This window comes from Coregonus lavaretus, assembly GCF_964263955.1.
Source record: "Coregonus lavaretus genome assembly, chromosome: 4".
Taxonomy (NCBI): domain Eukaryota; kingdom Metazoa; phylum Chordata; class Actinopteri; order Salmoniformes; family Salmonidae; genus Coregonus; species Coregonus lavaretus.
The window spans coordinates 28,961,281-28,984,213 of record NC_139991.1 but is presented as its reverse complement, the minus strand read 5'-3'; the positions used below and the strand labels follow the sequence as shown (position 1 = coordinate 28,984,213).

At 39.7% G+C, this 22,933-nt stretch overlaps 1 protein-coding gene across 4 annotated transcripts; it reads right to left on the bottom strand.

The window, feature by feature from the left end:
• Positions 1-997: 997 nt before the first annotated feature.
• LOC311128640 (spindlin-W-like) lies at positions 998-21,168 on the bottom strand. Of its 4 annotated transcripts, XM_084160828.1 has the most exons (7): positions 21,045-21,134; positions 20,289-20,403; positions 16,407-17,026; positions 7,264-7,309; positions 4,898-5,157; positions 4,402-4,635; positions 998-4,044 (listed from the first exon to the last, which is right to left on the bottom strand). In XM_084160828.1, the coding sequence occupies exons 3-7, from the start codon at positions 16,459-16,461 to the stop codon at positions 3,845-3,847; spliced, it is 795 nt and encodes a 264-aa protein (XP_084016954.1). In that variant the 5' UTR covers positions 16,462-17,026; positions 20,289-20,403; positions 21,045-21,134; the 3' UTR covers positions 998-3,844. The 4 variants fall into 4 exon arrangements, with proteins under 4 accessions (XP_084016954.1, XP_084016953.1, XP_084016955.1 ...); XM_084160827.1 differs by lacking the exon at positions 20,289-20,403 and having other exon boundaries at positions 21,045-21,168; XM_084160829.1 differs by lacking the exons at positions 16,407-17,026; positions 20,289-20,403 and having other exon boundaries at positions 21,045-21,108.
• Positions 21,169-22,933: the final 1,765 nt, after the last annotated feature.

Below are 22,933 nucleotides of genomic sequence, written 5' to 3'. Positions count from 1 at the left end.
CAACATGTAAAGTGTTGATCCCATGTTTCATGAGCTGAAATAAAAGATCCCAGAAATGTTCCATGGACTGCCAGATGGAGAAGCGTGATTCGTCACTCCAGAGAATGCATTTCCACTGCTCCAGAGTACAATAGCGGCAAGCTTTACACCACTCCAGCCGACGCTTGGCATTGCGCATGGTTATCTTAGGCTTGTGTGCGGCTGCTTGGCCATGGAAACCAATTTCATGAAGCTCCTAACAAACAGTTATTGTGCTGACCTTGCTTCCAGAGGCAGTTTGGAACTCAGTACTGAGTGTTGCAACCAAGGACAGCCGATTATTACGCGCATCAGCACTCGCCGGTCCCATTCTGTGAGCTTGTGTGGCCTACCACTTCGAGGCTGAGCCGTTGTTGCTCCTAGACGTTTCCAATTCACAATAACAGCAATTACAGTTGACTGGGGATGCTCTAGCATGGCAGAAATTTTATGAATTGACTTGTTGGAAAGGTGGCATCCTATGACGGTGCCACATTGAAAGTCACTGAGCTCTTCAGTACAGGCCATTCTACTGCCAATGTTTGTCTATGGAGATTGATTGGCTTTGTCCTCTATTTTATACACCTGTCAGCAACGGGTGTGGAAGAAATAGCTGAATCCACTCATTTGAAGGGGTGTCCACATACATGTAATGTATTTTTCTCTCAAAAACGTCTACGTACATTATTTATTCTTCGGATATGTAACTAAGATGTGCTACCTACGTTATACACCCACACACATGCATACACTTACACACTATATATATATATTATATATATATATATATATACACTATATTTATATATCAACATTTCCCCACCCCTACCAATTTTATAAGGCCTTTTTCTTTGAGTTCATATTTTCATTGTGGCACTCAAAAGAGATACATATAAATAAGTATTTTCGGACATCAGTTTTATATGTGAAAGACATGATCCCTCAAATGCTGTGTAACACTGCCACCCAGCGGCCCTTCTGTTGGCACCACGTACAACACCAGTGAGTTTGATCCTATAGCGGGTCAGGGTAAAAAATGAAATACACAAAATTACTTAGTTTTTCTTTAGAAATGCAAAAAAGGGAACATCACAATAAGCAACACATTGAACATATCATAGAAAAACTTCAATCAAATGAGAGATACACACATGCATCTCATTTCTCACACTAACTTCCACTTACAGTTCTACTGCTTTCGCTACTCATGCAAAAAGAATGGTCTGTTTTTCCATCGTCTTAAAAAAAAAATTCCACAATGAACTGACATCAAACACAGTACAATACTACAGTAGGTAAGTGTGAAAGGCCAATCCATCGAACACTTCCAATTGTTTTCTGAAGGCGACATCTTGCATAAAACACAAGTTTTGCAGGTTATAGAAGATACTTGTGTGTAGCTTTTCTGATATAGAGGGGCTTTGTACTGTACAGGGTCCTAAAATTATAATCCTTATTATAACCGATATACATACTCTCTCAGGTTTTGCTATCCATCTCTAAAGCTACCATTCAGTCATACTTTGTGTATAACCTAGACTAAGCATTAGTTATTCCTCTAACAGAGGGACTTCATCTCAAATCAGTCACAACAGCTGATCTGTTCTGTTACTACACAGAATACTGTAAAGAACAGTACTACCTCTCTTCAGAGACTGCATCTGTGCATTTGGACATACACTGCTTCAGTGTCATGGAGGGCATGGAGAAACAGCAGTAAGGGTGGAGTGGAGTGTTCGGGGTTACGGTCACATGGAACATTTATGTTACTATGGTAATTAACAACATCTGTATCTTAGATGTTCTAGACCACTTAGTTGCCCACTGTTTCTCTGACAACCGTTGTAACGTTCCTAAAAGGAGCATACTAAGGTCATCTGGTGGAACATGTAGTTTGGTTACACACGCACAAACACGCACTCTCTCTCTCACACACACACACACACAGCAAATAATAATCTATTTCAAGGCGAGTAACCTCTAGTACAATATTTCATGCGCTCCATAAAGTGGGTGTTGCATTTAAAGTTTTGAATACTTATTGTGAATTAACAGTTGTGTGAAAATGTTTTGAAAATCACTTTAGTATTGTTGTAGTGGTACTGCTGAATTTAGAACACTTTTGAGGAGCTGGTGTGGAATTTTGACTTTAAATAATTTGCTTACTTTGCAGTGCTTTTACCATACCGTCTTCCGTTTTTAAAAGGCATGAGAAAACAGTTTACTAAAATGTTACTTTGACAATTAAACAGAAAGTGTATTTAACACAGAGGTGAAGAAGAATGTGATGATTCTAAGTAATGTATGACAAGTAAAAAAGTCACGAAAATAGAAATCGTGTTTGATTTTCCCAACAAAACAAACTGTTGTAAACATCTGAATACAAGAACGACAATAAACAATTATTATATGAATAATTATTGCTGTTATTATGATTGAATAATGAATGATAAGGGTAGAGGGATTTGGCAAGGCATATTAAACAAACTGTCTCAGGACAACAGATTAATGCTCTCACTGGTTAACCATTTTGAATAGTGTTTGTTGAGATGATCAACATATAATTGTCATTAAAGACAAAAAAACAAACAAACAAGTGCTCTTAAATCCTCTGTTTCCTATGAAGACTTTTTGAAATTAGTGCTTTGATAGAACTAAATCTGCATCAGTTTTAAACTATCATTTTTAATGAATATACATTAAATACAGTATAAAGTAAACAATGGAAATGTTTGAATTAAAGGGATACTTCAGGATTATGGCAATGATATCCAGTCATTATGCTAATGCTAGTTAACAATTACACTAGCGCTAGTTAGCAACTTCCTTCAAACTGCATGCAGAGACATACAAATGGTATCCACGACTTCATCTGACTCTGGGGAAGTAGATAAAGGGCATCATTGCCAAAATCCTGAAGTATCCCTTTAAAACAATGGTCATCTCCCTCTCATAACTTACACACATTTCTTTGCTCACTGCATATGTTGTTGCATATCTTTTAACATTACAAAGAAACAAATATAATCATAGTCAGGGTTTGAATGATTCTCCGAAACTGAAACAAACCCAAGTACTGTAGTTACTGATCTCTGTATGATAGGGGGACTCCAGAACTGCATGTAAAAATGTTTTTTACACAGAGCTCATTCACTCACACACACATACATAGGAGATACATTACTATGACTGGTTTGGTCATCAAATCATTGAAAAAATCTAATGAGATGCCAACTAACTTTATATGCAGTGTGCAAATATAATGCTTGATATCTTTTCCCTGTCCCTTCCCTTACAAAGAGATTGATGGGATGTATCCTTAGGATCACTCAACTACAGGGGATAGACAGTTGAAAAACAAATTGTGGCCACTAACTCAGTTGCACAGTGCCCCCTTTTTCTCCTCTGACTAGAACCATCAGAGATGCTTCACGAGTAGAAATCCAAAGGCTTCAGTGAAATATCCAATCCAGCTGTCCGTCTGTCACATCTCAAAGTAGTTACATGAAATTTTGGGAAAATTGGTGGATAAGATAAGGTTTCATGTGGTGATGGTGGTGGTTGATCGTCTTTCCTGCATGGTAGAGTTCTTCACAACTTCCGCATCCATCGTTAACTCCCCAGACAGGCCTCCTGTCCTCTGGGCCCAGTGACCTAGTACCCTTTTCACACTACCGTACTGACCCGAACCAGGCTGTACTGGCTCGCTCTGATATATTTTTTCCACATAGTCCTTTTCACCTATGGTGGATGGACACGTAAACAGACCAGCACTGCTTGATTTGGCTTGGTAGTGTGAAAAAGGGTCAAGGGTCAAAGGTGGCCTTTAGGAGGTCTTGACCAGGTCGTAGACGTAGATGTGGAAGTCGTCGTCAAACTTGATGAAGTATACAGAGGGTTTGGCCTCCACCTGGTGGATGACCATGCCAGCTCGTTTGGAGCCATCCTCTTTAGCGTACTCCACTTGTTTCCCCACCAGACTGTCCACCACCTCTCCCGGCTCCCGCTCCGCAGGCGGAGTGTCATCTAAGAAACAAACAATAACTCAAGTTTAAGTTTATTTGCCATATGTAATTAATTTATGGGAAATCACATTGGAAACTCAAAAATGTTTACCAATCTATTTATTCAATCTGGTTAATCTCTTTATCAAGAGAGACCTGGACAATGAAGAACACAAATATTTTATAATGAAGAGAGAGTTTCCTGTTACCATTATGAAAAGCAACCTTCAGGAGAGTATAGAGACATTATAAAGGCTCATACATGCTTATAAAATGTTAATACACTCGTACACATATCTTAGCTTTAAGCAGTCTTACAATCAAGAGAGTGGCCTATTGTCATTTTGAAGTGCAGCCTAACTCTAAGGACAGGACTAACTTGAGTCAGGCATGATCCTCAGGTCTCCCTCCTTGTAGTCGTCTAGGAGTTGGTACATGTACAGGACGGGGTCCTTCTCGTAGGTGATGAAGAACCAGGTATTCATAATGGGGGCCCGGGCCAGAACCATGCCCCTCCACTCGTCTTTAGTTCCGTCCTCCGTCTCAAACATGTGCTCCACTGCCTTCCCTATCATTGTGTCAGCCAGGTTGACGTCGCTGATGCGCTTAGAGGCTGCAACAGAGTACATGGTACAGGGTACATGGTAACATCAAGTTTCAAGTTTATTTGCCATGTTTAACTTATAAATTGGAAATGTTACTAACTTGTGAATATCAACGATCATTAAACTCACAATTGATATTAACATTTTAGGAGCACCATGAACATGTAACACCATTACAGCACAAACCAAAACTTGTTTGCGACTTTGCGTTATCAATCATTTCCAAATGACAATCAATATAAACAATGTGTACATAGACCAAGTCCTTACATTGACGGTCAGGGAGCACCTCGAGGCCCTGTACCCTCTCATCTTTATGCAGCTCCAGGCCGTAGACGCAGTCAAAGCCGTCGTACTTGATGAGGTAGAGCGAGGGGTTGACAGGCACCTGGTCTAGCACCGTGCCTTTCCACTGCGACTGAGATGTAGTGCTCCCCTCCTTCCAGATGTGCTGGATACGACAGCCCACGATGTTCCGCCGCGGCGCCGACGACACCGCCTGGTTGGGCCCCATGCTGTTCTTTTGTTTCCTGAACGATGTTTCAGATAACTTATGAAAAAGGGGGATTCGGGGAACAAACATCCACTTAGCCAATGAAAAGGGGGAAAACCTTCTGATGGCTGTCAGTCCCTTACATTAGCTGCTAATCTAGCTAGATCCATTTTATAGTACATCAAATAGAATAAAATATTGAATTGATTAAATATATACAGTGCATTCGGAAAGTATTCAGACTTTTTCCAAATGTTGTTACGTTACAGCCCTTATTCTAAATTGGATTAAATTGTTTAGTTTTTTCACTCATCAATCTACACACAATACCCTATAATGACAAAGCGAAAACAGGTTTTTAGAAATTTTGGCAAGTGTATATAAAATAAAAAACGGAAATATCACATTTACATAAGTATTCAGACCCTTTACTCAGTACTTTGTTGAAGCACCTTTGGCAGCGATTACAGCCTCAAGTCTTCTTGGGTATGACGCTACAAGCTTGGCACACCTGTATTTGTGGAGTTCCTCCCATTCTTCTCTGTAGATCCTCTCAAGCTCTGTCAGGTTGGCTGGGGAGCGTCACTGCACAGCTATTTTCAGGTCTCTCCAGAGATGTTTGATCAGGTTTAAGTCCAGGCTCTGGCTGGGCCACTCAAGGACATTCAGAGACTTGTTACGAAGCATGAAGTCCTGAGTGCTCTGGAGCAGGTTTTCATCAAGGGTCTCTCTGCACGTTGCTCCATTAATCTTTCCCTCGATCCTGACTAGTCTCCCAGTCCCTGCCGCTGAAAAACATCCCCACAGCATGATGTTGCCACCACCATGCTTCACTGTAGCGATGGTGCCAGGTTTCCTCCAGACGTGACGCTTGGCCTTCAGGCCAAAGAGATCAATCTTGGTTTCATCAGACCAGAGAATCTTGTTTCTCATGGTCTGAGTCTTTAGGTGCCTTTTGGCAAACTCCAAGCGGGCTGTCATGTGCCTTTTACTGAGGAGTGGCTTCCGTCTGGCCACTCTACCATTAAAGGCCTGATTGGTGGAGTGCTGCAGAGATGGTTGTCCTTCTGGAAGGTTCTCCCATCTCCACAGAGGAACTCTGGAGCTCTTTCATAGTGACCATCGGGTTCTTGGTCACCTCCCTGACCAAGGCCCTTCTCCCCCGATTGCTCAGTTTGGCTGGGAGGCCAGCTCTAGGAAGAGTCTTGGTGATTCTAAACTTCTTCCATTTAAGAATGATGAAGGCCACTGTGTTCTTGGGGACCTTCAATGCTGCAGAAATATTTTGGTACCCTTCCCCAGATCTGTGCCTCGACACAATCCTGTCTCGGAGCTCTACAGACAATTCCTTTGACCTCATGGTTTGGTTTTTGCTCTGACATGCACTGTCAACGGTGGGACCTTATATAGACAGGTGTGTGCCTTTCCAAATCATGTCCAATGAATTGAATTTACCACAGGTGGACTCCAAGCAAGTTGTAGAATCCTCTCAAGGATGACCAATGGAAACAGGATGCACCTGAGCTCAATTTCGAGTCTCATAGAAAGGGTCTGAATACTTATGTAAATAAGGTATTTCTTGTTATTATTTGTAATAAATTTGCAAACATTTCTAAAAACGTGTTTTCGCTTTGTCATAATAAAGTGTGTAGATTGATGAGGAAAAAATTAACAAAATGTGGGAAAAGTCAAGGGGTCTGAATATTTTCCAAATGCACTGTAGCACATGGCAATATAATACAGTCAAGTGTGTACTCTTATCTGCTTTCTTTTGTTCCCTGGATCTGTCTACATGAGACCCATAAAGGTTGTGTACTTTGAAGTGTGAATATAGTACTGACCATTTTAGTGTTTCCCTGCACAGCGGATACTAGCTCTGTATTCACTTCAGCAGGCCACTAAAGACCAGTATCAGATATCAGGTATTCAGCGTGGCACTACTAGACTAAATAATTAACGTATCTAACCAAGCACCGCTGTTCTCTACTTGGGCAAAAGCAGGCTGCAGATGGTTTTAGCCGTTCATTTAATAGGCCTACTACACAAAATGTATATTCAGAACAGTTGAATGCTGAATGTTTTACAAATGCACAATCACAAAGGGTACATAATAGCTAAGGTAAGTACAGGATTCCTGGCTTACTTGTGGGAGTTCTTTTTCTTCATATTTGCAGAAACACCTGCGTGCCCTTAAAAACAAAAACATAACAAATGTTCTTCTAATGCAAATGAATGTAGTAAATATATTCTGTAGCTAGCCTACTCTACTCTTATCAGTAGGCTAAATGTACCTGATTATCATCTGAAGATAACAAAAGTAAACCACAAAGCATGTGTCCCCCAAATGGCACCCTATTCCCTATTACAGGCCTATCGAGCACTATGTTTGACCAAAGCCTCTAAGGGCCTTGGTCCAAATAAGTGCACTATTAAGGAAACAACAGTAGTGCAATATAAAGGGAATAGGTGTCCTCCAGCGTCATCCGGGCTCCATCCTGAAACCCACAAGGCAGGCAAAAGGAAAAAAGGTTGCCCGAGAAACACCTGGAGGCGGGAGCTTGAGGCAGATACAAAGAGAACCGGCTTGGAGTGGAACGAGCTGGAGAAGACTGCCCAGAAAAGAGTAGTGTTGTCACGATACCAGAAGTTTGACTTCGATACCAGGTTAAGTATCATGCTACTCAGTACCATCACGACACTCGATACCAAAACAATACCACGGCAAAAAAATCCCTGCTAAAGTCACAGAATGGCACTTGATCCAGACAGATCTTTTGAGTTCAATATCATTACATTTTACATGTCCATCTTTTTTCAGAGACAGTCATGTATTCATTAATGAATCAATTACATAAATCACTTACTTTGTTTTTACCAATCCAACATAATGGTAATCCTTTATTTGAATGGTAAATCTCTATTGATAAAATGGGTAAATCAAAATGTAGCCTCGGCCTATTCACAATACAGGTGAATACATATTCAATAGGAGTGTGTGCATGCATTGAGTTATTGATCTTGTTTTGGCTGATTTCATGGGGCTACAGAAAACCTATCTGTTTCCCTTCCATTTGGGGCTTTTAAAAAATATTGTACTGATTAGGAATGTGCATCTTTCCCTTTCAAGTCGATTCAATACGTATATATTGATACATGGGCTCCGATACAGGAATGATACGTTTTAGCTTGAAATTATTAGTTGCGACTCAGTTTCATTACAGGAACGAATCGATGAGATTTGGTGCGAAACGATGCTCTTACATTTGTTGCATAAACACATTTATTTTCCGTTCTAAATTCAAATCTGCTGTTGATGGAGCTCATTAGTTGGGCCTGTGAGCTGGATCTGTCTGAGCTGACTTCTCTGTCTGTGTGCGTGTAAATTATGTATACCGTAATTTATTATGTAATTATGTATGCTTTTTTTCTCCCCCCACTTCTGGTGATTTCACATCTGAAATCACCATCACCCACTTGTCATTTTTCCAGATCAAAAGCGTTTGAGCTAGTAATGTATCAATATTTATCTTTAAAAAATTGCTATGACAGCTATGACAATGAATACTGAATATAGCACAACGTATCAAAATGAATGTTTTTGATTGTTTGGTAGTGTTTAGGGAGTGAGCTTCTCCTGCTTCAACCATGCATTGCCGCTGGCAAAAGTGATTGCTGTCCTCATTATGAAATAATAAACATTCATAATGAGGACAACTCTAAAAATGACCATATATACTGATTGTTTAATGCTTTAACTGCCACACCAAGACAAAATATCAACAACAACAAATTCTGAAAAATGTGTATTTAGCCTCAGTATAGGCCATAAATGAAGATTTTACATTATTTAAACTTTGATAGATAATGCATCTTAAAGCATTTCGCTACACCCGCAATAACATCTGCTAAATATGTGTATGTGACCAATAAAATTGGATTAGAAATATCTCAACCAGCTAGTTGAGTTGCCCAATTAGACTAAACTAATTTTGTATTGGAATTTTTTAAAATTATTACATTTCTGCTTCATTTACTAATAATGGAAGATAAGTCTAGTTAAAGAAGGTCTAATATCAAATATTAATAAAATTATACCTTTGTGTGTCAAAATAGGAATATTAAAATACATGTAAATTCATGCGTTTACAGTTTATATGCTTAGAAAACCAGTCAAATTAAAATGTGCTGAATGATATTGTGAAACATATTGTAGATAACAGGCAGACAGTAAATAATTATATGGATTTGAAAATATTGTTTTTTATTTGCACAGACAAAGAAATCCCATAATATTTATCCATTGTCCATTAACACTAGCTTTGACTTAATAGCATTCCTTTAATGGGCAACTAAACCGCCTGGTTGAGCATATTTTTCAAGAGTTCCTAAAATTGTTAAACAAAACTATATTAGTAATTTAATCATTCTCAAATTATGTTTTAGGGGTCAACAACGTGTTACAACCTTATATATTTCCCATTTTATACACAATTAGTACAAACAAATTGTTGTAAATGAGGTTCGGTTTTGTTCACGTTCACTTCCTGGTTTTCAACGATCTTTGAATGCGTGTTTCAAAAAATATGAGAGTCCTATAATGAAAACCAATTTGTGAGTCGCTCTGGCTAAGAGCGTCTGCTAAATGACGTTAATGTGCCCTTGAGCAAGGCACTTAACCCTAATTGCTCCTGTAAGTCGCTCTGGTTAAGAGCGTCTGCTAAATGACTAAAATGTAATGTAATGTAATGTAAAACCACATGACCATTTTACTAAATGGTATTGGTTAAGATTATAAAATATGCCAAACAAAAATCATATGTTTAATTGCTTTAACCCAGCTCAAACCGCCCAGTTCAATGGGGTTTAAGCAAAACTACCAAAACTATTGCTGATGGTGAACCTGAACAATCGAAATTAAATCTAATTTCAGCAGGTGCCTTCAGAAAGTATTCACACCCATTTACTTTTTCCACATTTTCTGTTAAGGTGGAATTAAAATAGATTTAATTGTAATTTTTTGTCAACGATCTACACAAAATACTCTGTCAAAGTGGAAGAAAAATCCAAACATTTGTAAAAAAAAAAAAAAAAGAATTTTATTTTATTTTATTAAATTCAACTCCCTGAGTAAGAATCACCTTTGGCAGCGATTAGCATATCCATAACATGATGCAGCCAGCACCATTCTTGATAATATGAAGAGTGGTACTCAGTGATGTGTTGGATTTGCCCCAAACATAATGCTTTATATTCAGGAAATAAAGTTAATTTCAGTGCCTTATTGCAAACAGGATGCATGTTTTGGAGTATTCTGCACAGGCTTCCTTCATTTCACTGTCATTAACATTAGCATTGTGGAGTAACTACAGCCATTAAACTCTGTAACTGTTTTAAAGTCACCATTGGCCTCATGTTGAAATCCCTGAGTGGTTTCCTTCCTCTCCAACAACTGAGTTAGGAAGGACGCGTGTATCTTTGTAGTGACGGGGTGTATTGATACACCATCCAGTGTAATTAATAACTTCACCATGCTCAAAGGGATATTCAATGTCTTCTTTTTTTATTTATTTTTAACCCATCTACCAATAGGTGCCCTTCTTTGCGAGGCATTGGAAAACATCCCCGGTCTTTGTGGTTGAATCTGTGTTTGAAATTCCTTGGCCGACTGAGGGACCTTACATATACAGTGGGGAAAAAAAGTATTTAGTCAGCCACCAATTCTGCAAGTTCTCCCACTTAAAAAGATGAGAGAGGCCTGTAATTTTCATCATAGGTACACGTCAACTATGACAGACAAAATGAGGAAAAAAAATCCTGAAAATTACATTGTAGGATTTTTTATGAATTTATTTGCAAATTATGGTGGAAAATAAGTATTTGGTCAATAACGAAAGTTTCTCAATACTTTGTTATATACCCTTTGTTGGCAATGACACAGGTCAAACGTTTTCTGTAAGTCTTCACAAGGTTTTCACACACTGTTGCTGGTATTATGGCCCATTCCTCCATGCAGATCTCCTCTAGAGCAGTGATGTTTTGGGGCTGTCGCTGGGCAACACAGACTTTCAACTCCCTCCAATGATTTTCTATGGGGTTGAGATCTGGAGACTGGCTAGGCCACTCCAGGACCTTGAAATGCTTCTTACGAAGCCACTCCTTCGTTGCCCGGGCGGTGTGTTTGGGATCATTGTCATGCTGAAAGACCCAGCCACATTTCATCTTCAATGCCCTTGCTGATGGAAGGAGGTTTTCACTCAAAATCTCACGATACATGGCCCCATTCATTCTTTCCTTTACACGGATCAGTCGTCCTGGTCCCTTTGCAGAAAAACAGTCCCAAAGCATGATGTTTCCACCCCCATGCTTCACAGTAGGTATGGTGTTCTTTGGATGCAACTCAGCATTCTTTGTCCTCCAAACACGACGAGTTGAGTTTTTACCAAAAAGTTATATTTTGGTTTCATCTGACCATATGACATTCTCCCAATCCTCTTTTGGATCATCCAAATGCACTCTAGCAAACTTCAGACGGGCCTGGACATGTACTGGCTTAAGCAGGGGAACACGTCTGGCACTGCATGATTTGAGTCCCTGGCGGCGTAGTGTGTTACTGATGGTAGGCTTTGTTACTTTGGTCCCAGCTCTCTGCAGGTCATTCACTAGGTCCCCCCGTGTGGTTCTGGGATTTTTGCTCACCGTTCTTGTGATCATTTTGACCCCACGGGGTGAGATCTTGCGTGGAGCCCCAGATCGAGGGAGATTATCAGTGGTCTTGTATGTCTTCCATTTCCTAATAATTGCTCCCACAGTTGATTTCTTCAAACCAAGCTGCTTACCTATTGCAGATTCAGTCTTCCCAGCCTGGTGCAGGTCTACAATTTTGTTTCTGGTGTCCTTTGACAGCTCTTTGGTCTTGGCCATAGTGGAGTTTGGAGTGTGACTGTTTGAGGTTGTGGACAGGTGTCTTTTATACTGATAACAAGTTCAAACAGGTGCCATTAATACAGGTAACGATTGGAGGACAGAGGAGCCTCTTAAAAAAGAAGTTACAGGTCTGTGAGAGCCAGAAATCTTGCTTGTTTGTAGGTGACCAAATACTTATTTTCCACCATCATTTGCAAATAAATTCATAAAAAATCCTACAATGTGATTTTCTTGATTTTTTTTCCTCAATTTGTCTGTCATAGTTGACATGTACCTATGATGAAAATTACAGGCCTCTCTCATCTTTTTAAGTGGGAGAACTTGCACAATTGGTGGCTGACTAAATACTTTTTTTCCCCACTGTAATTGTATGTGTGGGGTACAGAGATGAGGTAGTCATTCAAAAATCATGTTAAACCCTATTATTGCACACAGAGTGAGTCCATGCAACTTATTTTGACTTGTTAAGTAACTTTTTACTCCTGAACTTATTTAGGATTGCAATAACAAAGGGGTTGAATACTTATTGATTCAAGACAAATTCAGCTTTCATTTGTAATTAATTTGTAAACATTTCAAATAACATATTTCCACTTTGACATTATGGGGTATTGTGTGTAGTCCAGCGACACAAAATCTAAATTGTAGCAATTTTAAATTCAGGCTGTAACACAACAAAATGTGGAAAAAGTCAAGGGGTGTGAATACTTTCTGAAGACACTGTATAGGCTATAGCCAGATGAGAGTTGTGTCTCCGGTAGCTTTCTTTTATTCCGGTAAAACACAATTTTCCAACAGCATTTGATAACAATAACCATTGGTTGTCACTCAACTAATAAAGCCTAATATTATGCAAGCCATTTTTCAAGCATTTGAATGCTGAAGGTGCCATGCACAGATGTGCAAGATCAGAAATAGGCCGCTTACCTCTCGCTGGTCAGTGTGCGAAACAGCATGCAGTTTGACTAGGCTACTGATATATTGCCTGGGGTTGTTCGGCATGCGAAATGACTTGTAGATCAATGACTGCCAACAAAGTTAAATGCTTAGTTCGAGACTGAAGGAGAGGACGCATCAGTTGTCACAAAAGATGATAGGTATTTTCGGAAAGTATTAGCAAACAATTTTAGTGAACTGGCGGACCGATGCACTCATATCTTAAATATTTCAACCAGGGACTGATGCATATTGGTGAATGTTACATCCCTAGTAGCCTATTGAACAACAACATTTGCATAGAAGAAGCAATCTCTTCTTTTATAAAAGTGTGCACTGTCTCTTTAAAAGGGTAACTCTCAACCCCAATTTCAGTCTTTGCGCCTTAAAATGTAAAAATAGGGGTAAGGTAAACGTAGTAGTACCTGATCCCAACACTTTCTCACTAAAGCATAGCCTACTTACCAGAGGTCCACTGCCATTGGCAATGGTCAAATTAACTCACAGATTGGTCGTGGGTACTACATAAAAACCCTTCTCACAGGTAAGCTTTCACTTTTCAGAATTAAAAGTGTGTGGGCACGGGATGAATATTGTAAATTAAGGATTAAAAAAATAAAAAAGATATCTGCCCCTTGTGGGGTTATAACTCACAACCATAGACGGGTTGGTTGTTTAGCAACAAACCCGAGACCTGCGCAACAACAGGGAAAAACTTGAGGGGGTTGGCTTAGATTGTTGACAACATGTCAACTATAGTTCCTCTCCAATGTTTATTGAAAACATAAATAAATTTGCACAATGACCACTTGTTTTCTCTCAAATACTTCATTACAGTTGTTGGTTAGCTGGCTAGAGAATTTTTGCCATATTAGCATTGACATGAAATCAGTCAAAACACCTCAAAACAAGACAAACTGTGTTCAAATACTCATACTAACCATACTATTTGTGACGTAAATTGAGTATGTAGTATGCTTATTGGTCATAGTATGGATATAGTTAGTATGTCAAAAGTTCCCGGATGTCATACTAAATTCGCCAAAATACGAAGTATACAGGCAGTGGACACTATTTCCGTGCTTTTAGGGCACACAATGCAATTCTTCCGAAAATGGGCATGGCTTCACAACGTTTTCAGATTTAGCAGCACAGTTACCAACGCTCTGGATAACATGAAAACAGCCTAACCAGCTCTGCTAGGGCGAGTAAAGTGGTCAGAGTGAGGTGTTCCCTCATTTGTGTCTGGAAGTAGCTAGCAAGCTAGCCAACGTTAGCCAGTTAGCTTGGGTGCCGTTGTGAGGTCAGAATGCTCGGATCAACCCTACTCCTCGGCCAGAGCGTCCAGTGTACACTCCGAGAGCGAAACTCTCTGAAATTACGAACGGACAATCTGACAACGCTCTGAATTTGCGCACTTTGGCACTCCAGATTGAATTTATGAACACACCCGAAATCGTAAAATGTCTAGCTAGTCATTTGTTATGCTAACAAGCTAGCAAGAGGTTGCATAGCAACAGAAGTAGCCTATATGTAATAATATGCCATTTAGCAGACGCTTTTATCCAAAGCGACTTACAGTCATGCGTGCATACATAATTTTTTGTGTATGGGTGGTCCCGGGGATTGAAGCCACTACCTTGGCGTTACAAGCGCCGTGCTCTACCAGCTGAGCTACAGAGGATCAACAGCATCAACTTCCGGTAGACAGGCGAAGCGCTAGTACGCTTAACTGAAAGGATACCATTTGTTTACAGTATACTAAAATGAACTAATAGTATATAGTATATACTCATTAAGTATGTAGTATACAGTATGTTAGTATGGATATTCCAACACAGCTCTAGTATCAATACCAAGATGAAACGAGCCACTTACGATTCCCCACATGGCAGTTTCTTGTCATTCTTTCTAGCAATCTGGCCATCCAGAATCACAACACGCTGACTTTTGCCCATGGAAGCGTGCTTATAGTTTTCGTGACGTTGTCAGCTAACCCATCTATTGAACTATGACCCAACTGTCTTAGTGGACTGCGCCACCAATCAGTCATAGCAGTTGAGAAAAAACACAAGGAATTGAGATGACCACCATTGTCATCTATTTCTTGTTACGATGGCTGTAGCTACGAATATAAATGTATAATCCTCATAGCCTACATGTTGTTTTTTTCTTCGCAAAAGCACATAGATGTGTATGAAAGGGTAAGCAAAAACGTTGAATTTGGTCATATGCGGAAATGTGCCTTACTGCTTTTTGAATTTTGGGTAACGTCAGTAGTCTAGTCAAGGAAGCATCATGCAAAATATATTGGCACATATATTGGCACATATATTGGCACATATATTGGCACACGCGCCTTATTACCAAATAAGGCGTGCTGTCACCTGCTTTATAGTAAGCCTTGAGGTGGTACCACCCAGCACATCTAGAAGGGAGTGTATTTCATACAGAGCCCTCCCTTGAGATGATGTAGAGGCACAAGCCTCTACATCACGATTTCAATGGTAGAGTTGAACAGCTAGGGGCAGAAAGAGCTAGATTTACTACTAAAATACCAAAATATATGAAGACCAGAATTGCTGTGTTTCACTATAACTAGGCCTAAAACATCTGGTTTTCAATTTTATTTGTATTTTTATGAAAGTTACTCTAAGACCTAATGACATCATTCACACACACAGTGAGAGAGACAGGAAAGACGTAACCAGGCGAGGGAGACAAAGTGAATAAAGTTTTTGGCAATGACTGTAGCTATGTTGACAATCAGCTTTGAAATCAGCATATTTTACATTATGGTATCACAAACAAAGTACTAGGGTAGTGATTTGATGTTAGCCTACAAAGCTGGAAGCTACTGGTATCTTCAATATTGTATTGTAAAGTGTTCTCGCCTGTAATGCCATTGTTTTGCGAACAGTATTTAACAGTTGCAACATTTATAAATGCTGTTTTGCATTATTCAAGTGTGTTAACTTCTGTGCCGCATGAGTGGGGAGCTAACAAGACGCAGCCCAGACTTCAGTGAGTGCAGTGGTTCCTCAGGACAGGCTAGAGCTAGCAATGAGTAAGTGGAGCAGCCACGGTGGGCTCGAGCCATAAGGGGACCTCGGCTGCGCTGATAGACATACTTGATCCTCTTTCAAATCAGTTGACGACGTGAGACACATTTGGCAGAAGTACCGAAAGTAATAACAATTCTAGTACCGAACCGTTTCTCATGTTCTAGTATAAAAAAAAAGTACAGACATTTCAGTTTACCGTACAACACTAGAACAGAGTGCCATGGAGAGGAGTGGTTGATGGCCTATGCTCCCAAAGGAGCGATGGGCCTAAGTAGGCTAAGTAAGTAAGTGATACAGGGAATAGGATGCCATTTGGGATGCAGGCAACATCTATAAAGAGCCTGATTAAAGCCAAACTAACCTGCATCAGCTCTGGATCTCTGGCCCGGGGTGCTCTTCCCGAATGGGGTCTTCATTCATCAGGATATAGGGGAGCAGCCTAGCTGCAAGACTAGGGTGAAAATATCTATGGTACCAAGTCTGGGATATAAAAATATGAACGTAATGAAAACATTAATGATTTATGTTATAGCCCAGAGAGATGGATGATAGCCAGGGAATAAATCTTAATAGAATCCAGTGGGTCCAGTCAGAGGAAGTGAGAAAGTGAAAATCTATATGGCAACCAATTCAGAAAATGGAAACAGCCCGCTGGGCACAGACGTCAGTTCAACAACTAGATTTGATTTGCATTTGGTTGAGTTGTCAGCTAACGTGAAATCAACAAAAAATGTCACCATGTCATTGGATTTAGGTTAAAAGTTGAGTGAAAAAAAGACAAAATGCCCTTATGTTGATGACTTTTTGCCCAGTGGGAGGGAGGGAGTGAAAAGTTAAATGATACCCAGTGAAAGCAGAAAACAGGGATAGGGACAGATTATGGTATTCAACCAGATTGTCCACGGATGGTTGAGGACTGACTTCGGAGCAGGCAGATGTCTCTGTTCAGGGATGACAATCACGGCAGGTCTCTGCGAAGACCTGCAAACCAAAATAAATGATTATATAAATGTGATTATAAACTGGGTGGTTCGAGCCCTGAATGCTGATTGGCTGACAGCCATACCATATACCATGGGTATGACAAAACATTTACAATGATGGAAGTTACAATCTATCTGCAATATTAAAGCTGATCTACCCCCTAAAAAACATTTAAAAATATATATATACTTTTGCCATTTTATTGCTTATAAGCTTTGTTATTATTTTGTTGTCACAATTTATTAAACAAAGCAGGGGACTCCAGATTTTCCTGGTTTTAATATAACTGAAATAACAAGTGGATACATGGAACTAGGAAGTACTGAATTGAGTGACGTGTGTTGTCATTTGTGTAAATAGGGGGACTACCTTTTCCCCAAATGTTGAATAGAATTCCATGGGAAAGCCATTCCTGGTGCTTTTCTCCGTGCAAATGTTTTAACTGTATCTAATATTTCTTCTTGGGTGATCTCTGTTTTTAGTGGGGGGGGGGGGGGGGGGGGGTTTCTGCTGATAATTGCTTCAGAGTTGTTAAGTCTAAAAAGGCTATAGGATCCGTTCAACTGTTGTTTAATTCTGATTTATATAGATTTTTCATAGAAGCTTTTATAATTGTCATTTAAAAGCTTTTGTTTCTAATTACCCCTTTTGTATCTTTATCTTTTAAAAATATTACTGGTTTAGCATTTATTCATTTTGTGAGAGCTGCAAGATATTTACCAGGTTTATTTGCCATTAAGTAGGATGCTTTATTTGAGTTTAACCTGTAGTTATTGGCTCTCTTGAAAAGTAAAAGATCGTATTCCTGCTTAAGTTCAGATTTTTTCTTCTTCTTTACCTTATCAAGATTATTTTATGGGCTTTTTGTAACATAGTAATTTTTTTTGGTATTTTTCTTTAATTTAAATCAGATTGAACTTTTGCAGAGTATGAGATTATCATTCCCCTAATGTACGCCTTAAAGGAGCGTTACCCAAACTAGGGGTCGCGACCCCATGTGGGGTCGCCTGATATGCACATTTGAGAAAAAAAGATATACAAAATATATATATATATATTATAATATCATCTTTGTATCTGAAAATCATTGTAATGTGGTTAACGTTAATCTAAATGAAAATTATTCAAATCTAAAAGATCAAATTCAACCAGAGAGCGCCGCACTTGACCATTGCACTTGAATCCTTCCCACGGTGAATGGCTAGGACTACTACACTATGAAAGGAACGGAATACAACCCTGTGCTAATTAGCTATCTGCGTCTCCGAACACCTGTGTGGGGAGGGTAGGGAAAATGGCGGCCCTTGAAAGGGCATGAACGAGATGTATGTCAGGAGAAGTGCAATATTATCAAAAGGAGCCTTATACTTGGAATACAGAGGAGGAATGGAGGGAAAAGGAACTGGCCAATGAGTGATATATGATTCAGTAAGATTGGCTTTTTAGCGTTCATAGCAATGGTTATCAACTGTACCGCAGGGATGGAACGTAAGTTGCAGAAAATAGAGGTTGTAGTGGCAGCTGTAGAAAAGTATTTGGGTGTACGAGATTTGACGTCAGAAGAGTTACAGGGTGTGTTGAGTGGTGGTGTCCCGTCCTTCCAGGCCGTTGGCCTGAGGTAGGAATAGGGTGGTGGGTTTTTAATGAGTGTAGGGTTAGATGGCAGGGTATTTTATTTATTTGTATTAAAAAATTATTATTATTTCCTTTTTCCACAGAAAGTGTAAGGGATTTATACCCCAGTCTAGTTTGTGGCAGTAATGCAACATTTATTGGATGCCAACCGCCATTAAACCTCATCGAAGAAGAACATCTGTGTGTAAACGGAAGATAGACGCCACAAACGTGTTGTCACTGAAAAATTCAGCTGCAACTGTGTTAAAACCGGTTAAAACAGTGTATATTTTGCATTTGTATATTTTGCTTTTGTGAAATTATTTTGATGTGATATCAAAGTAGAGGGCTTAATGTTTCTAGAACTGTACCGCAATTGAGAATCGATTCATGTTTAGATGGAGTAATTGGCTGTTTTGGCTGCCAGAGACAATTTGCCTCTAAACAGAACAGGTTGGACTATAAGGAGTAACATTAGGCTCCTTTAGTCAATTATTGGGCTAGTGTAACACTAGCATGCAAACCCCAACTACCTAGCTAGTTATCTTGACTAGGCAACCAATGCTTCTGAATCAAGCGACTGCTTCATCAATTCAGGACATGACAACACAACAAATTGACCACGTTTACATGCACACCAATATCCCGTTATTATTCGGGATACTCAAGTATTCTGTTTCTGAGTTGATGCATATAAATATCATATCCCGTTTACAATAACCTGAAAAAGCTTGTATCCCGGTTATGAGAAAACCGGATAAGATGCCTGGGATATGCTGATCTAAGATGAGATACTGTGGCATGTAAACATCTTATCCCGTTTACTATTGTTTTGCAGTCTGCACAGGCTAAGTTTCACATATCATGGGTGTTGTGTGATGATGTTTTCCTCTGATTTTCAAACAAATCACTTAAACTAGGCTACCTGTGCATTTCGATCCACCACAAGAATTCCATAATAATTTAGCCTACTATAATTAACTGACTATAATTTACTACTGGCTACTTTTAGCATATACTGGTTAAGTTTCTGCTTAATAATTTGTAGGCCATATTATAATTTCCGACATTTGGTAGGCCATTAGGTTGATACAGCTTCTCTTCTGTCATAACTTGTTGCCCCAGAAGACTAAATAAAGTAGAGCTCACCAGAACAATGTCTGGTAAAGTTGGTCCTGTGCAAAATGTCCAAATGTCATCAGTTTGACCGTTTTAAGGAAATGAAGAGCTAAGAAAACGATTAAACACGTTTCTGATAAGACTTCAGTTCGTCTTGGGTGCATATTTTATGTGGTTGAAATACTGTCTGCTTGCATAACAGTGTCAAAGATAACACATTACACGCACATTCACATTTTCTCAAGAGATGCTGAAAGAAATAAATCATATTTCTCCACTCCTGTTCCAAAGACAAAATTAACATTTGTTATATAATTTCACTGCAAGAAATAGATAATTCTGCAGTAGTTAATATTATATTACGCTACATGTGAGAGGTTATAGGCCTACAGTCAGTGTCCATATGTCAGTTACTATTCCATTTAACCCATATACTTAAATGAGGAACATTCTGTTTATTCATGGACAGGGATACTGATGATCAGGATATCAAATGTTCATGTAAACAGCTTATCCCGAATATTACCTTAAAAGGCTCTGATTGGTCAATCCGACATCTGAAGTGGCTTTACAGCATTTACTGAGATGCAGCCTCCACAGATGTCAGGGCTTTCATACTTCTTGTGCTTAGCGGATCAGAGCTATGGTGAAGGAAGTTATCGAGGAAGTTAGCTTGTTTTTATACAGGATGTACCGCCCCCACCTAACGTCAACCAATCATGTCAATGCGGATCTATACGGAGCCCTCCACATTGTTACAAAATTTGAGAGGCGCAAGGCGATGCGGTACAGTTTGATTTGGCCTCTGCATGACTCCAGCGGCTCCGCAATTGCGTCACGCCCTCCATACTAAGCCTCCGAGCAATTTTCGGATCAAACCTAAATTGACTTTAAGCGGGATATCAGCTACTATCAGGAATACTGTGCGCATGTAAACGTGGTCACTGTTTTGAAATGGTAAGATAAATGCTGTCTGCAACCAGCGCAGTACATAATTAGCTAACGTTAGTAGATTCAGTAGCCAATGTCAGCCATATTGCATAACTATTATTTACAATCCCCGCAGCAGAGGGGAGAGTAAGTACCAAAACCAAGCAGTCGTACTCTGGCTGGCTGACAAGAAACACATTTTCAAATGAAAACAAAAATGCCTCAAACCAGCCTCCTTTCCACCCCAATTTTGAAAACCCATGTTACGCGCGCATAGAGACCTTTTCGAATTCATGTTTGTGGTTGGCTTCCTGTCTGTGAAAATGGCTGTTTGTGTGTCGGGATATCTTACCCGCTTTATTGTGAAGTTATAGCAAGATATGAAGGATATTTTCGTCTCCCGCTTTCTCCCCTGTCTCCGTTTGATGGCATCACCGATTCTACAGCCAAAAACCTTCCCCTCTCCTTCCTCTGCCAAATAGTGTTACGGCACGAGAAACATTTGAGGCAGTAAATTCCATCTTCCTGCAAAATAGTGAGTCATTGCGCGTTCCCCAAACCGACAACTCTGCACCTGCGCATGTGTGACTGCGACAGGGCTGGGAACAACTTGAGGACAAGAAGAAAACTATTTGAGTAAATTATTTAATTGACAACCAGTCTTGTCAATATCTGATTAAATGAAGAATGATCCTTTACCTATAGGCTACTTTTTTTGGTCTTATCTATGCCCATGCACCTGCCAGGTTCGTATAATTTGCCCCATTTAGAATAGAATGGAATATTCCCTAATTATTTTAATGTATTGTCTAAAAAGTGTAATCCTTCAGTGTGACATTATTTGAAAGATGAGGGAACAAAAGGTTTGTTTTATGCAGATATGATAAGACTACAAAGAGTATTGCCTTATAATCCAACATTTTAATGTACATGATTAGGCTACATTAATCAACAACTCACTTAATTCTTCTCCTTCACAACATTTTCCATAGGCCCATCCAGTGGCGATCTTAGCATGTAAATCTTGGTGGGGCAAACTCATTAATTTCTTTATGCATGCCACCAAAGCCACTACACAACGTGACAAACTGTGCCCACAAACTGTTAGGGCCTACATAAAGCTGTCCCAACATTCGCTGCCTTTTTAAAAACCATAGCTGATATGACTGACTTGCTTAAACAAATGTGGTTTCTACTGACTCCTTGTGGATTTGTGTAAGTCGATAAGAACTGCATTCTCCTTCAATAATAACAAACGCCAAAATGAGTTTTGACTTTTGAACCATACATAAACATTATTACATTTATGTTCAGTAAATTCATAATGTTTATTCTTATATCATTAACATCATAGTTCTAAGTATAATTATCATTAGTTCTAAGTATAAGTAAGTGCAAGCATACGAGCTGCGACGAGGTAGGCCTATTCGGTCAGCACTTTCAAAATGGACAACGACAGAAATTCAGATAGATGTTAGTTCAGATAAATTCAGCAAGATGTTGAGGCCTTAACAAATCAAATCAAATTTTATTTGCCACATGCGCCGAATACAACATGTGTAGACATTACAGTGAAATTATTTTTATTTTTAAGTGTTAAGTAAAACATTTTTAAGCAAATAACTAAAGAGCAGCAGTAAAATAAAATAACAGTAGGGAGGCTATATACAGGGGGGTACTGGTGCAGAGTCAATGTGCGGGGGAACCGGCTAGTCGAGGTAATTGAGGTAATATGTACATGTGGGTAGAGTTAAAGTGACTATGCATAAATAATAAACAGAGTAGCAGCAGCGTAAAAGAGGGGGGTGGGGGGGGGCAGAGCAAATAGTCCGGGTAGCCATGATTAGCTGTTCAGGAGTCTTATGGCTTGGGGGTAGAAGCTGTTGAGAAGCCTTTTGGACCTAGACTTGGCGCTCCGGTACCGCTTGCCGTGCGGTAGCAGAGAGAACAGTCTATGACTAGGGTGGCTGGACTCTTTGACAATTTTGAGGGCCTTCCTCTGACACCGCCTGGTATAGAGGTCCTGGATGGCAGGAAGCTTGGCCCCAGTGATGTACTGGGCCATACGCACTACCCTCTGTAGTGCCTTGCGGTCAGAGGCGGAGCAGTTGCCATACCAGGCGGTGATGCAACCAGTCAGGATGCTCTCGATGGTGCAGCTGTAGAACTTTTTGAGGATCTGAGGACCCATGCCAAATCTTTTCAGTCTCCTTAGGGGGAATAGGCTTTGTCGTGCCCTCT